Source organism: Lates calcarifer, linkage group LG12 (genome assembly GCF_001640805.2).
Source record: "Lates calcarifer isolate ASB-BC8 linkage group LG12, TLL_Latcal_v3, whole genome shotgun sequence".
NCBI lineage: Eukaryota > Metazoa > Chordata > Actinopteri > Centropomidae > Lates > Lates calcarifer.
The window spans coordinates 27,441,282-27,458,181 of NC_066844.1; the positions used below are offsets into that span (position 1 = coordinate 27,441,282).

A 16,900-nucleotide genomic window follows, 5' to 3' on the forward strand; every position below is an offset into this window, starting at 1 on the left:
CCTGTCCACACCGGCAGTGGCTACACTGCTGACTAATTGGTAAGAGGCCTGTGCGTGAGCAGGCGAAGGAGGGGTGTCTGGGTGGCAAGCCAAGGAGGAAGGAAGACAGGCCACCACATTCCCACAGGATCAGGAAAAAAGAGAAGAAGGAAAAAAAGGAAAACTGCGACCGAAATACAGAAAAGGACAGGAGTAATAGATGTTTCCCCTCTTCCTCCCCCCTCTCACCCTCCTTCCCTTCCCTCTGTAGCCCTTCCAGACCCAGACTCCAGACTAGCCTCATCCTTGTAATTTAGATTAATTTCTTCCACATTTTCCTCAGGGATTAGGCTGCAACCCCCTCACCCCCCACTGCCCCCCTCCTCCACACACATGCATACACGCACGCACTCTCAGCTCACCCCCCACCATAGCTGCTTAATGCTCTCATTATTGAACTACGTCTCCCCCCCACGCAGCTGACCCCACCCCTCCCCCAACCCTCCACAAACACAAGTGTACACCCAGAAATGAAAACCTCTCAGTTCTGATCAGTGTTGATATCTTAATGTCATTAAATGATTCCTCTGGCTCTGTGAAAAACAGTTTTGTCTTATTTAATCTCATTAATAAACCAAAGTCAACTCAGTTATTCTGTTTTCTGACACTGTCACCAGACACATTGTGCTACGCTACTTTTGTAATGGCAGCAATTATTGGCCTAAGTGGCCTGTTATGGAACAATCAGGAGGATTTTCCATTTAGGTTTGTTTTTTTCTTACAAACAAAAGATGTGACCACTTTTGTGGAGCGTCGCTGAGTTGAACAGGGATAAAAAGAAATCATTGTCAGGATGCTTCAACAACCATTTCACAGTGAACATATGTAAAACCAGCAGCGTCCATGTTCTCTGACTGCTGCTGACAACAGCTCAGCAGGCAAATACCAGCAGAGTATACTCACCGTAACTCCAGGTGTGTTGGTTTAATGCCACACAGGAGCGAGTCATGCTGGGAGTAGACGCAAGTCAGACGTTCTTCAAAACAAGTAAATACGAGAATCTTTGAAAACCTATTTGTTTCTCTTGTACAGTTTACAGTAAACTGTCCCCTCTGTCTTCATCTCCCCTTTGTCTTTTCTTCTTCCTAAAAAGTATTTAGGCCACAAGGACTTGGAAGACCCCAGTGTGTTTGTGAAACTAAAACATCATTTCTTAAACATAATATTACATTTGTCTTCTGTTCTTTAACCCACAGTCCATCCTGAAGAACTCATCAGAAATAACTGACATTTACTAAAATGTGTGGAGATCTAAAATCTTCATATAATGACCAATAAAGCAAGAAACTGACCTCATTTTCATTTTGTTTCATTTTCTTTCATTAACTCTGCATGTCTTTAATAGTAATATACCAGAATATATCTATACACACAGATATGTCACTATAAGCAGCATGAAGTTCATCTACTTTTTCCACCTGTCAGGGAGGAGCAGTCCATGATTCATTAAAGACACAGTGACTATTAAATCCAAACACTGTGCGTCTTTTTGGTCACAAATGAGTCATTTTCCCTGTGAGGACTCCTGAAGTTTCTCTTCAGGAGTTAATGTGATTTTCAACACAAGTCATTTCACTGAATTTTACTGCTCCATTTTACGTCAGCTAAATTCTTCTTGAGGGGGATATTCCAGTACTATTAACACCACAGATGAAGATACAGTCCATGCTGAAACTTTTATTGGTTTGCACCAATAAAGTTTCTGTCATGTCGCTTAATCTGATTTCTAAAACAGCAAACCGAATTAGCTGAAGATTGGATGCTCCTCGATATTTTTTTCCAAATGAGACACATTTTGAATTTAAATGATCATCTGCTTCCTGTGTTTACTGAATCAGAGCCTGACTCCTGATTTACACATGAGAATCTACTGTCGTCGGGATGACTTGTCGCTTGTGACATGGGATATTAAGACTATGGTTTAACTCATAAAGTGGTTTCAGTGGTTGGGAACTGCAAGCAAGCGATTAGTCTGACTGCAAATGAGCCTTAATGTACAACAGATTCCAAAGGCAGTTGACTAAGGGAAGTGGTCGGACTTAATGGAAAGGGGTAAAAGTAAAGTGCTAAGTACCTGGGAACATGTCGGACAAGCTGTGAAATTTGTAACAGGAGTGTATGAAAGTCACAGCAATGTTCAGATTATTGTAAGAAACTGATGAATGTTTGTTGTTTTCATAAAATGAAAGTCATCCCAAAGTGCTGTCATTTTAGCACTAAAAGTAATTTAAAAAAACAACAATGAAGAAAGAGGAGATCCTGTTTCATTTAAATGAGATTATAAAAAGTCAAATATTGCAGCAAGTTTTTCCTTTTTGGTGCTTTTTTCTTCTTTTCTGACAGCTTCATCATGTGACTCGCTGTGACCTACATAGAAAGGTCATTCAGTCAGAGCTGGCGTGAAATACGACTACAGTTCAGTGAATCTGGAGTTGACAAGTAGCCCTGGGCGTTCTAATGAGATCAAAAGATTATATTAGTGTGCAGATATAATCTCTGAAAATAAAAGAAGTATATGCGTTTTCTTTTTTTCTCCATAAAAGAAGAAGAAGAAGAAGTGAAGGTAACAGGTAACCTCAACAAGTCTGTGCTCGCCTTCTTTTCCCAGCTTTATTAGGTGTGTCAGAGGTGAATTACTCATAATGTCTCACAGTTGAGACGAAAATGTTTGACCAGTTACCATGTTGCCTGTGTTTTGGAAAACACACGATAAGGAATGACACATATTAAACAGGTGCACTGTGGTCTGATTGAAGACATGATAATTTTCCAGTGCAGGCTGTGGCTGTTTTTAAATGTTGTTGGTACATGTTTATTCACCTCTGTATTTTTAATGGTACTGTGTATACATGGTTTACCTTCACTGACATTTAACATGGAGCTGTTAATAAAATCAGGTAAATCCAACTTTAGACCGGACACTTCTTGATACTCGTCTGACAGGCTCTTGCAGAGAGAGGATCTCCTCCTCTGACAATAAAGGTGATGAAAGTGAACAGGACATGTTTAATAGCTCACGGCTGCCAAAACGAGCCCTGTGATGTGACACAGCTAACAGAGTGACAACATGAAAGAGAACAGAGAGAGCATGGCGACAGCCAAGGTGAAAAACCTCCAATCAGAGCCTCAGACACAGGGAGGTGTCGCCACAACCATGCTCAACCGGTCATCAAAGGCGCTGGAAATCCTCTTTCCCCCTCCACCAACCTCCAGCAGTACCTCCTGCTCCTTTCCTGCCACCACCTCCTCCTCCCTTTATCTGCTCTCTCAGGGCCAAGCGTACAAGCTAACAAGAGTAACTGAAGGCAGTTAAAAGTCAACCTGCTGCGAGGGCAGAGATCCACCGGGTTGACAGGTCTGGTTAAACAGGTTCTGAGGGGAGAGGCTGATACTTGTTTAACTGCTAGGTACAGCACTCTGCTGCTGCCGCTGATGTCTCTGTAACGTGTAGCCTGGCCTTTGTGAAACACTGCTTTCACCTACTGACCTCCGAAGCAGGATATATGGCTACTGCAGCACGTTTGAGGAGAAATGTTGTGGTAATATATTGTTGAGGATTACAGCTCTGTAATAGTTTTACTCAGAAATCCAGTTATATGTCCAGTCGTAACTGCAGAAACAAGTCTCTGCTTGGTGTTACTATGGCTAAGCCATTTAGCAAGAAGCTCCCGAAACACATAAACAGACAGACCACATGAATCAGCAGGGACTGGCCGGGCTAGTGATGATTAAGCAAGCCTGTGCCACATGTAAATCCCATCTGCAGCTCTGCATTGCTTCGCTTTCTCACAGACATCAAAGCAAGTGTCATCTGCAGTGTGAAACTCGCAGGGCCGCATTTCCAGTCATCAAAAGCACCTCAAACTAAAAGCAGAGGGACACTTGAAGCAGGTACACACCTGCTCCAAGCACAGGAAATAGAAAATGAAATTTCAGAAAGTGGCGGGCCTTCAGTCCAGTCTGCTCAGTACGTGTCAACAGTTTTCAGCAGTAAGTTCAAACATAAATAAGGCATTTGTCTGCTCTCAGCTGTGCATCTCTGTTCATCACATGATGTCGTTTTGAGGTCTACGCCTTCACTGAGCCACACAGCCTATTTGTGAAGCTAAGTGAGAGCAGATAATGATGGCCACTGTTCCCATTAGTTTGGGGGATTTTTCTTTGCTGTTTATTAATAGGAAAATCTTCCAACACATGACTTAACCATCGTCTGTGAAATACTGCTGAAAAGAAGGCTACAGAACAATAGTGCTATCCATTAACAAAATATGTGTGTGTTTGTGTGGCCTGGGCGACATCGCTGACTCACTGAATCAGACTTGAGTCTTTCATTTTATCTTTATTTTTCCTGAAACTTTTAAAACAGTTTTTTTTTTTGTTTGTTTTACATATTTTCAAAAAAGTATATCATGCCCACTTCCTAACCTCTACTCGATAAAAAACTAACCCATTTATAAAAGTTTAACACATCATCATAAAAAGTTAAACCATACACCAGAATGATACCATTATTTACACAAGCCCATTAAATTACAACATAAATTAGAAAATATTTACATCCAGAATGAGACACTGGATAAAATTCTATGTTTGGAATTTAATGTCTAATTAAAAACATTTTTAAAGAAAGAAATATGTACATTTACACACACTCTCACAACACACACACACTCTGGACTGAACTGGTTGGTAGGTTGATGTTAACCTGGGTTTTTAAATACTAAGGATGATGAATACCAAATACAGTCACAAAAATAACATGTTCTCACTGCCAGGTAGAAAAGATAGAGTAACAATGGAAGCATTGCTATGCCTGTAATCCACATGAACACTGAAGAGGCTTCTATTATACCGACTTTAAAGTCTCTGGTTTCTGACCAAACACAGACTGACAAACCAAAAATCGCTTTTTTCTCATTCAGACCTACATAAGATTCAAATCATCTCGTGAACAAAGCACAATAACACTGGAGCCATTTTGAAGTGGTTGTACGAATCAAGCACAAAAAAGCAAAGAAAATGAAGTGGATTTTCTTCTCTCTCTTTCTCATATATAAAAACTGTCCTTTGCAAGTCCATTGAGACACAGGAAATCAGTGGATTTGGATCCAGACGGAGCAGAAGGGGGGAAGCTGAGAGGAATTCACAGCCACAGCAACTCATCTTGAAATGATGTCCTCTAGGGAGAAAAAAAACAGTATGCACTTTGTTCTTTTCCTCTTCTTGTCAACAGAGTGCAGGTCCCATGGTCGTAGCATCGGCACATTGGCAACTTTATAGGACTGCATAGTGGGTGCTATGATACGGTGTGTGTTACGTCTTCGGGGGGGTGGGTTGGGGGGTGCTCGCATTAGAATCAGTCCACGGGCGTTTACCACAGGTGCCAAACAGACTGATGTGCAGCCAGCTGTGACAAGGTTTTAGAAATCCTCAACTTCTAAAAAATATGATATAAATTCAACAGTGCAAGCACACACACACACACACACACACACACACACACACAGATTCAGCTCTTGTAATGACAATACTAAATATTGATTTTAAAAAAGTCCAAAAAGGGCAGACAAGGGAGCAAGAGGGGACTCAGGGGGGATCTCGAGTTCGTAGGGATTTTCCTTTGAGCTCTCATTTCCTGTGCTTGTCCATTTTGTCGGAAGATTTGCTCCCACTGTCTGAGGATCCCTGGGTGTCGCTACCAGAGCTCAGGTACATCTTGTCCACTTGTTTGAGCGCCTCATTCAGGTAGTTCTGAAGTGAGGTCATGGCAGCGCAGATGGCCGGAGAGCCGAAGCCATGAGTGATGAGGCTGAAGTGGGTCAGGCAGCCTTGGATTCCAGGCTCCAGGATGGGCGCCGGCCGCGAGTTTCCCAGAGGTGAACGATCCTGAGTGAGCAGATCAGTAAACTCCTTGCAGATTTGCCTGAAGGAAGAAAAAAAAAAGCAGTGATTTAGGAGGACAGAGGAAAATACTTCGATCATTGTGGTTGGAGAACAAATTCCACAGGTAACACTGCAGCTAATTCAAAAAGCAAAATACTCCAGTAATCCAAAAATGCTATAAACCCATGTACGCATTTGAAAAAAAGGCTGTGTCAACTTGCTACATCCTACTTTGCTAGAGGTGTATTTCTATGCAAATTAGAGGTATCCATCCAGAAGAACCACTTACTTGGCAGCGAGGAGCATGTTCTTGCGAGAGTTAACCTCGTTGCGTTCCACATGCGGCCTGCCGAGGTATTCAGCAATTGCCTTTGCAGGAAACTCCGTCTCACACACGTAACCAAAGTCTCTTGCTAAATGAACAGCTTCACCTAAAGGAAGAGAAATAACTCAGTCATCTGTAAACCCAAGTCCATGACAACACTGGAGTTAAAGTGAAATATTCTCCTGTGGCTGTTTCACAGGACTGTATGTTTATGAATACATACAGACTCTTATTATTTACACAGACATTATCACAGCATGCTCCTCCACATACTGGGCAAAGATCAGTAAGCTGGTCAGCTCAGTAATTTATCAGTTTACAGCGTTACACTGGTCGTCCATTTTAAACCTGAATTACCCAAGCATCAGGGCACATGAAGTGAAGCAGCTGAACTACAGAATAATCAGCTGCGCTCAGTCTTCTAGCTCGGGGCGGGAAGAACTACTGAGATGAATATATTTCCGTCTTCAGGGTGGTTTGACTTGCATGGTCATAACGGGCTTATGTGGATAAATGCTAGCACAGAGTGCCCACGGCACCAACAGCACCACTTATTGATAGACACGCACATCACTTGAGGACGCGGGCAGCTATTCAGAAGCACAAGCTTTAAGGTCAGCTGGCCCTCCTGGCGAGCCGAACACAAGATAACAAGGCTTAATTCAGCTTTGAAGGTCTCTAAATAACACAGGCCTCCAGTCATTCTCCTGCACAAAATCATCAGCCCCATTTATAAAAATCAGGCGTGTGGGGAGCAAGAGAGGAAAAAATATTCTACCTCAGCCCGCGGCACGTAGATGTGATTAAAGTGATACGATGATCACGGTGGAGCGTCACTGTCGGGCTGAGGTATGACTGATGATGCAGTTTTACTATTCAAAGCATTGACAGAGGAAGGTAAAGGTGTTGCGTCGTCATGACTACATGACTGCCTGACATTAAACAACTGTGGCCATGTCACATGATGCAGACCAGTTAAAGGAGGGATGTACTAAAGAAAGTCAGGCTTACAGTGCTGTGTTGAACCTTGGATGATAGAGTGATAACACTGGTGCTGACTTGTTCTATGAGCTCTTCTTTTTCCCCACAAGGTTTAAACAAAATGAGAAAGACTGAGTTGACAAGGATTACATCTGATAGCTGAGGACAGCTTACACTTACATGTCAGCTCTGCTCGGATTCAGATTTACTTGAAAAATCAAATTCCTCATGAAAACACATTTTGCTGCTTAGAACAGTGATGAATGGTGTTTGGAGAATGTGTTAAGAAGGTGCACACGCTTAAACAACACATGCTATGTGGAAGAGACTGACGTTCCCACGTTCTCATACTATGAGAGCGACATTCCTGCCAGTGCAAACAACAATTACCTGTGAAGGTGCTCTGAACCACTGAGTGACATGTCCTACCTTCTACTAGTGAGGTAAGTAGAGTGACGTTGGCTGCCTTCCTCCTTCCTGCAGGCAGGTTCAGTCCAATTTTATCCAGCTTTTCTCTCAGAGAACGACCTCCATTTTTTGACTTGGCTCTGCAGGAAAACACAAAAACATATGTTAAGTCTCCAGTCATGAAGTCATTCACAGATTATTACAGAAGATGACCTCTTTTTCACTCATCATGTCAAAATTAAAGTTTGTAGAAAATTGCTCATGGAGGATTAGGAAATTAATATGGCATTTTCCGCTCTCTTCACACTTTATCATGATAATCTTCTTCTGATTAGTATCTGTTTGGGGACATTTAAACCAAAAATGATGTGGAACAAACTGGGTAAATTAGTATGGTTGTGCTTTCATTAAAGCCCATACAACAGAAGAGGCCTTGCACTCGCTCCTGTGGAGGGCCTCATCCTACACTTTGGATTTAAAGAAACAAGCAGGCTCTTCTGACCTAAAAAACACTGACACTCAAAAAGCATAGCTGAGAAATCACTCATACACATGTTTGCAGAGACACTTCAACTCTGCACTTGCCATGGCCAATTCAGTTTTCCGCATGACTGGAGAGCAGGCTCTCCCTCTCCACGGCGGGTGAGAGAGGGAGCATCTTTGGGGGGGGCGTGTGTGTACAAGTGCCCCCACCCCTTCATCCCCTGCTCCCCCCTCTGTCCCTCAGATAACGATCCTGCTCCTATTGCTATATGACCTACTTAAAAATGTCTGCGTGTGTGTTGGTGTGTGTTCATGTCAGCATTAACACAGACACATGGGAAGTGGCAAACGTGCACTCCAAGCACAAAAAGCTCCGGTCAGGACATACGGTAACGTCACCGTCCCTCAGCAGACTGCCACACTAACATATGTGCCATAAGGTCAATGGCTCTGCCACAGATAAACCTTACCCATGCTGCTCCTGACAAACACACAAATACAAGCAGTGAAAACACACCCACACAGTCTTTAGATTGGTACTAACTGTGTTGATGTAACCTATCCCCAGAGGAAGCACAGAACCAAAATTGCAGACCACACAAAGAATGTCACGAACCTTACACAAAAACTGATGAGCCAGAGCAACTGAGCCAAGCTGTGCTTTCAGAAAACCCTTTCCCATGGGCGGCCGAGCTTCAGTTTCCAGATCTGCAGAGCTACAGCTCCTCAGTTTAATGATCGTTCATATCTGAGGCAATCACACATCCTCATCAACAGCTCTCAGACAACACAGCTATTGATAGAAAGCAATTGAATGAATTATGCGTGGGTTAGTCACCCTTGGTTTTTGTGAGTCAGTGCTGCTGGATTTCTGTGTCGTGTTAAAGTCTTTTACAAACAACAACAGGAGAGAAACACCAATATGTCGAGCCTGCTGTCAAGTTGAAGGAGTGTGAGCTCTGACCTGCGTAAAACTCCTCCCAGGAGCGACGCGTTGAGGCACTCTGGAGGTGACAGGCGTCTCTGGACCTCGGCCACGGTAACCTTGTACTTGGAAGTGGAGCTCAGCAAGGAGAGGCGGCCCGGCACGGAGCAGAACACCTCTGTGGGGTTTGATACCATGCCGAGCAGGGACTCTTTCTGGAAGGGAAGACCCAGAGCGTTGCCTTTGGGCAGAGTGACAGGACCTGCAGGGTGCAGACAAATACGTGTGTAAGCTGAATAGTGAAAAAAAGAACAGAACAAAAGACTGTGATTTTGCAACAGAATTTGTTTGTATGTGTAGTTTTCCTGTGTATGTACATAAGCTTTAATCAACTTAATCCTCTCTGAGCAACAAGGAATCTGTGTTTTCTTGTTCGTAATCACGAGGAGGAGAGCGTAAGCAGCTCTGCACAACTGAGGAAACCAGTGTCTGCCGCATGAGAGAATCACTTTTTAAATATTGTGTGGTTTTCCAAACACTGGATGCCTGATGTGAAACAGCTAAAGTGCCCTCATGCCAAACACCATCCACAAACAGGTACACACATACAGACTGCCTCTCATCTATACCACAGATTCTTCTCAGCACTAAAGTGTCAAAAGTGTGTGTGTTTTTTGTTTTGGTTTTTTGTTTTAGCTGCCGTCAAAAGATGGACAAATGGTTTATAGAGTCAAAATTTTTTAACCACCCACAACAGCACTGACAGGCATCGGACAAACAGAACAGTACAGCACACTACAAAACACAACTATCTTCATCCTCACCCGCAAGAATGCCCCCCTGATAATAAGTCCTCTGTAAGCGATCAAGGTTCCTGCCACCTCGTAGTCCTAATACTGAGACAGAAATCACAGAGTCACATGAGTGCTTCAGGCTCCTCTGGGGCACATGGTTGGGAATGACATGCCATTGTTTACAAGTGGAAAACCTAGATCGCCCATAGCGTGCCCTTGAGCATGAGAAGAATATAATGAGCTGTCACTGATTTCCATGACAAATATGGACTGGTTGGTTTATTGTGCTATGCCAATAGCTTTCTGCTTCTAAGTGTGCACCTTAACGCTGTCACACTCTCTGCCAGTGTGCTTTAAAACACAACTCTCTATTCACTGTCAAATATCACATTCTGCTGAGATACCGATCGGGCATGATAATGAAAAGCTGAAACGTGAAGACTTATCTTAATATGATGAAGTACTACAGCTTTGGACATAACTAAATGTATTATCTGTCTATCTGTCTTTCCTGTGTATGGTTCAAATAAAAACTGAAAGCTAAGCAGTGGAATAAAGTTGCTCAAGCTGATCTTTCTCTAACTCAGTCTGTTTAATGGAGCCCTGATGACAAAACAGCAGGAATACGTTCTCCCTCAAAACAGTTCATGTCCCAACAAATTACTAAACTGTCCTTCACATGCAAGCCTAATGCCACACCCCAGCAAAAGCTGGTTCTGCAGAGCCAAACACTGCTTCGAGATCAACTCATAATTTCCTGTTAACGTGATCTGAAAAGAGCTGCAATTGCGAGCTTAACCAGCCTAAAGATGATCCAAAGCTTTCCTCTTCTCTCACAGTCAACACCGATGCTGTGAGATTGCTCAATTTTCATGTCATGTCAGCTACGGCCTGCCGTTTTTTCAAAGGGATCAGTTCTTTCCCACTGGGCATCCATTCAAGCACCTTCACCAACAGAATAGGCCATGGATCACATCGAGCTTAGATAAGTGCATCTCATGGCTATGTGAGGATTATCACTGTATGCAGTGTGAGCACGAATGGAAGCCTCCTCCTTTGCTGTTCTCTCACACTGAGTGCCTTGACATGCCACCATACAGGTAATTGTTATGACATTTCCAAGTATGAAGAGAGTGGAAAAAATACAGTCCTTCCAGTAAATGAAACTGCTGCATCTTTATTTGGTTGTTCAGAGGCCCATGTACCCCAGGCAGTGTTGTCCAACACTCTGTCAGAGCTGCTGCTCTTTAACACCAACACACACAAACATGTGAACTCACCTTTTTTGATGACTGTCTGATCTGCCATTATAATACTGTGGTCATCTACGTGCTGATAAAAAAGAAAACAAGTAGCAATGTGAGATTAATTTCTGCAAATCTGTCCACAGCAAAACAGACAAAAACTCTGATCATAGATTTTAGATGTTTAATAGAAGAATAGAGCAGATTCATTGACTTTCTTGTTTGATGGTTGGACACTGACTCAGCTCAGCCTCTCTCCCCTCACCGCCTCAGATCCACTCACCTGAACGTCCTCCAGTCCGTGGCCCATGTCGTGCATCCCCATGTTGTCTCCGATAACTGACGACTCCAGGCTGTGGCCGTGTGGCGGCAGCAGTTCCGGCCGGCGGAACGCTTCCCTCCTCACCCCGGACGAGCCTCCCTCCAGGCCCAGGATCTGACTCGCTAGGCCGCTCCTCGCGTGGGCGCCGAGCCCCTCCTGACTCTGCCGCCCGGGCCACGGCTGCTGCTGGTTCGACGACGGCGACTGGTGTATGGAGTTGATGTTGAAGGGGTCGCCCAGGTGGGAGTACGGGTCGCTGGACTGAGGGTAGGAGATGGGCTGGTAGGGAGGCGGGAAGTACGGCGGCTGGAAGTCCGAACTGGCCGAGTGTGAGAGGGCGGGAGACGGGCTGTAAAGGTGCTGGCTGACCGCTGGCAGGTGAGGCAGCCGGGGGTTCCCATTGCTGTTACCGTCGTGCCTTTCCTGTGGGACGGAAGAAACAAAGCGGCTGAGACAGGACAACAACACGGCAGGTAGCGGGAACATTTGTCCCTCAGGGGAAGTTAGTGTCTGTCAGTCCAATAAAAAAAAAAAAAAAAAAAAAAAAAAATTAGGGAGCAGCAGGAATATATTTAATTCAACACGCTGTTTATTTTACTCTTCTACTTTAAGCCCGGAGAAATAAAGAGGTCTATTTATTTAACTCTCACATGGTTATAATGAATAATAATAATTAATAATAAAGCAGCAGAATTATTTACTACTTTAGGGATGGAAATTATTTTTAGATTATTATTATTATTATTATTATTATTATTAAGGTCTAACGCTGTAGTTTATTTGACAGAAATACACATTTCTTCTGAAAGTTGCGTCACATTTCTACGGTTGCAGGCGTCTCTCAACTTTTTTTTTTTTTTTTTTTTTTTTAACTGACTTTGTCCCCACATGTACTGTCTGTTTAACAAACCTCTTCCTTTATCTCATCTTATCATTATCATTACCAGATGAAAAAATCAAGCCGTTGACATTCTTGTCGTTGAATCACAAACTTTGGTTCGGTGTCACTTTTTTTTCTTCTTTTCTTTCTGTTCCTCCACCGAAACTCACCTCACAGTCATCCTCATATTTAACGTTGTCGGCTAATTTCCACAACATCCTGACAGAGGAAAACTCTCCACTTCCAAAAACAGAACAAAAGACAGAAATAAACGGTGGCCTGTGAGTTAATCCAGGTGTGGGAAAAAGCAGAGCTTCCTGGTGCTCATGAACCCTCTTGTTGTTCAGCTGAGGAGAGAGGTGAAGTTATAGGTGAAGGCTGAAGGGACGAACTGACAGACCGACGGACTCTCCGACCACAGAGATGAGTCTCCACAGCCACTATGGCAGAAACGAGTGTTTGTCAGGCGATATTCCCCCTCTCCGGTCACTGCGCTCTGTGCTGTGGTGGTGAAGTGGGCGAAAACGGTGCATTTAAGAAACTTGACTCCCTCTTATGGACAAAACAGCGACGTTCAGTCTTATTGGCGCAAACATGAGCAGTGTGCTATATCTGCACAGGCGCTGCGAGTGGGCGGCACCCTGCCCGGTGATGTAGGTGACAGGGGAACGTTAAAATATTGCTGATTGGCGGGACGAGGGTCCAATCAGTGTTCTGTCCGTCTGTACAGCACCAGACAGTCACAGACAGGACTTGGGTATATCCTTCTTCGTGGCTCACAGTGAGTGAAGTCTCTCACCACCCACTGGTTTGTTTTTACTGTGTCCTCGAGCCCTGACACTAACCTAAAGACAGGGCTTTTAATTTGAAAGGCAGGCTCTGTTTCAGGATGATGTTCAGAGATTATCCTTCTGAAATAATCCCTCAGATTAGCATTTTCTCTGCTCGGTGAGTCGAGACTCCTTTCTGTTCAAACAAACACACAGAAGAAACGTAGGAACTGTTTTCTATAAGGACCAGTGTGAGACCAGAACCATTTCAAGGTGGACCGATAGTGTTGCCGTGACGGGTTGGGGGTTACTAGGTTACCAGGTGGCTCTCGGCCAATCAAATCGCTCGGTTCGAGCTGTTCTAGAGTTTTGATGGAGTTCTCTGCAGTTGGTTTAATGATAGAGGCCTTCACTGGGACTGATGGATAGACTGTATTTATCATCAGGTGTTTCAGGAAGGTTAATGACACACATTATTTATTTCAGATTTGAACTGTGTCACTAGAAATAATTAACATTCATGTCAAAGCTGTTTTAATTACACCTAATCACATTAAGAATGAGGTTATTGATAGGAACAATTATTCTCAGTATGTGCAGTGGACGTGCAGCAGAATTTACCGACTCAACTTATTATTATTATTATTATTATTATTATTCTCAGTATTATCAGTATTATTATTTTTTGTACTGGGCTAATGCATGTGTCCTCTCTGAGAGCCTAAACTGAAGAACAGGCATTGGAATAAGGCCGTGATATTTTAATGTCGGAGTCTCACAGTGATGTTTAAGTGCCTGTTTGAAACCGCAGTAAACCCGGGGGCTTAGCAGCATCAGTCTCTGAAAAACCTCTAAAGCTCAAAGGAGCTCAACAAACAACTCTTTCTTAACTTCATTTACATTTTTGGTGGAGCTTTGTAATATCCAAAACAGAGCTGCTCTGAAGCTTTGATATGCGTCTCATGTCAGAGAGAAGACAAAAGACGGTGTTCTCCTTCAGTCTAACTCTTCATTATTTAGATAAGTTCGTTTATTTGATTTTGGTTCCACTCTCCTCAACAGAAATTCAAATTAATTGGAGTTATTTCATGAATTGCTTTATAATTTGACAAGTGTTAAAAGTCAGATTTGAATTAGTGAGATTACTGGACAGACCTCTGTCTGTCTGTCTGTCTGTGGCGTCCGTCCACCCGAGCTGAGCCTGGGAACAACAGGACGTGTCCACTGAGGATTATCTGTTGTTTCGTGTTGGTCTTTGGTTTGTTGTGATGCCACGCAGCAGTGAAACGTGCTGATGAAATGTTCTGTAAGGCTGGAGCAGACCTGCAGGAAGTTAATCGCGCTTGGCCTGACGGTGATGTTTTCAACAATCCTGCATGCTCAGCTTGTCATTTTAATGGGAGTTTGCTGCAGTGATCACCGACTCAGCTCAGCTCAGGTGTAAAGATTAAATGGATCCATGCCGGGACAAAATAAAAAAAATCACACATGCCAGTTTGTTTTTTTTTGTTTTTTGTTTGGTGTTGTTTTTTTGTTTAGTTTTTTTTGGTTTGTTGTTTTTTTTTAACTAGTTAGCTGCAGATACAGTGTCTGTCAGTGTATTTATTTTCATTATTCCCGAGTTTTTGTTTGATTGTGATCATCAATCAAATGATAGTCATTAAATCTCTTTGTGAAACAGCGCGTGTGGTTTTTAAATTTGCTTCATAAATACATTTTTACTGTGATTAAACAAATAAAAGCTGAGGTGACTTTTCAAAATAAATGCTTTTAAAATACAAAGTGTTTTTATTTATACTGAGCATCAGCCCCTGATAAACACCACAAGAATTAAAAGTAGTAAGTTACATATAAATATTAGCCTGACCTATATCACGTTATATACATGAGGTCTGTATTAGAGTGTGTCAGTGGTGACCATAATGAGAGCATTTGATTCCCTCACCCCGCTATCCCTGTAAAACGGCTCTCTGTGACATTTTAATGATTTAATACAAACACGAAAATTAAGAATGAAAAGCGAAATAAAATTCTTCTGTGTTTTCTGTGTAGGTAGAAATAATTAAAGAGGAAAAAAAGCGATCCACTGGCCTGTGCCTAATAATGATTGTATTGACCGTAAACAGCCTCCGCTGTGTGATCCAGTAGCCTGGAAGTCTTTGGAGAGAATACAGCTCTGGCCTTACTGACATTAATCACGGGTTATTCAAAGCGCACGCGGCGCGGCGCGGTTACAAACAGGTGATTATCGTGGAGAGTAATAAAACAAATACGGGCTCGGCAGAAAAAGCGATAAACGTGATGCAGGTTGAGTTAAATTAAATCAGCTGTAAGAGGAAAAACTCACCCTCCAGTCTATCCTCTCCAGTACAGACATCTGAAAGGCTCCAGTCGCAGCAATCCCACTGAGACGCAGCGAATGAGTGAAACCAGGAGAGGTTTACTTTGCCGACTTCACCTGATGGTCGAGCAGTGCGCATGCGCCACCAGTGTACTACACCTGAGTGGGGTAGATGGGGTAAATCAAAAACAACTCACGTGTAGTTCCTCGATGGAAACCCGCATTTATCCTGCTTGCTGTTCAGTAGTGTGCATACTCAGAGAAGCTCAGGCGAGAAAAGGAGCGCGTTTTAAACCATACATTTTGAAATCATGTAAATATGAAATATGAAATATCTGTCTAACTGACTCACATTAGACCTCCGGCTGAGACAGACTCACAGTCCATCTCCTAATTATGTGCTGGGCCTTATTGTTAAGTTAGAGAGAAACAGCGTCAGAGGCTGCAGTTTAAGAAAAGGTGAAAAAAAGACGTGGGGAAATTTCAAGATGAGGTAATTCCACCCCCAAAGCCACATCGCCCCGGGCTGACCAAAAGAATCTGCTTTCAAAAGCCACTGAAGCTTTTTAAGGCCTAAAATGGCTCCTGTTATCTGATCTCCCAAATACTTTAGCTTTAACTAATGAACACATCAAAGTGTCTTCGCTGTGTGGTTGAGAAAGTCGCTCACATATCTGGTCCTGAGAAGATAACCTCATACCTGTCTGATGTGTGGCTCTGACACCTGCCATCAAACTGTGGTTTCACCTCACAATACGGTTTCAAATAATGAGGGAGATGATGAAAACAAAGGAGTGTGTCTGACTCTGAAACGGCTCCTTCTCTCAACAATACATTTTCTTTGTATAGATCTCATGGTTCCTGTAGCTTTCAGCCCGTCCCTGTTGGTCCTTCATGCAGCCTGTGGTCAGTTTATCTTTAGAAACATCCATTCACATCAGAAAATCTGTCCTGGTGCTCCCCAGATTATGGGCTCACATAAAAAGCTGCTGATGTATATAAAACAAAGGACAGAGCTGAGTTTCTGTGGTCAAATAAAGTAGGTCAATTAAAGAGAAGAAAAAACACTCACATGATCATTTGTGGTTCTTATTATTGCTGCATTATCTCTTTGTAAAGCACCGTGTTGACTGATCTCAGCGTGCGCAGACAGAATTCACCAACACACTGAACCCCGGTGACAGGCTGCAGCTGGATGATGACAGGACGATGCAGTGTTTATTTAAATTTTCAGCCGCAGTGATTGGATTATTTACGGTGTAACTTACATTTAATGAGAAGCAGGAGAACTCCTCTTGGTAAGCTCCGTGTTTTACACTGCCACAGTTTGATCGTATAAAAGCAGAGGGTCAGATAAGGACGCCTCTGCTGCCCCCTGCTGGCCGCATCCTCACATCACAGCTGAGGTTTACTCTTCATTTAGAAAAATCACCGTGGCCTACAAACATCGACGAAGTTACTTGATGGCATTATTTTCACCAGTGGCAAAACGTGCACATATTAGA

At 43.1% G+C, this 16,900-nt stretch overlaps 1 protein-coding gene across 4 annotated transcripts; it reads right to left on the minus strand.

Annotated features, from left to right (window-relative positions):
* Nucleotides 1–4,363: 4,363 nt before the first annotated feature.
* On the minus strand, nt 4,364–15,505 carry tfap2c (transcription factor AP-2 gamma (activating enhancer binding protein 2 gamma)). Of its 4 annotated transcripts, none has more exons than XM_018703852.2 (8): nt 15,402–15,505; nt 11,366–11,827; nt 11,119–11,170; nt 9,869–9,940; nt 9,084–9,306; nt 7,658–7,776; nt 6,212–6,353; nt 4,364–5,962 (listed from the first exon to the last, which is right to left on the minus strand). In XM_018703852.2, the coding sequence occupies exons 1-8, from the start codon at nt 15,429–15,431 to the stop codon at nt 5,668–5,670; spliced, it is 1,395 nt and encodes a 464-aa protein (XP_018559368.1). In that variant the 5' UTR covers nt 15,432–15,505; the 3' UTR covers nt 4,364–5,667. The 4 variants fall into 4 exon arrangements, with proteins under 4 accessions (XP_018559368.1, XP_018559367.1, XP_018559370.1 ...); XM_018703851.2 differs by lacking the exon at nt 15,402–15,505 and adding an exon at nt 12,455–12,928; XM_018703854.2 differs by lacking the exon at nt 9,869–9,940 and having other exon boundaries at nt 15,402–15,504.
* Between the last annotated feature and the right edge of the window lie 1,395 nt (nt 15,506–16,900).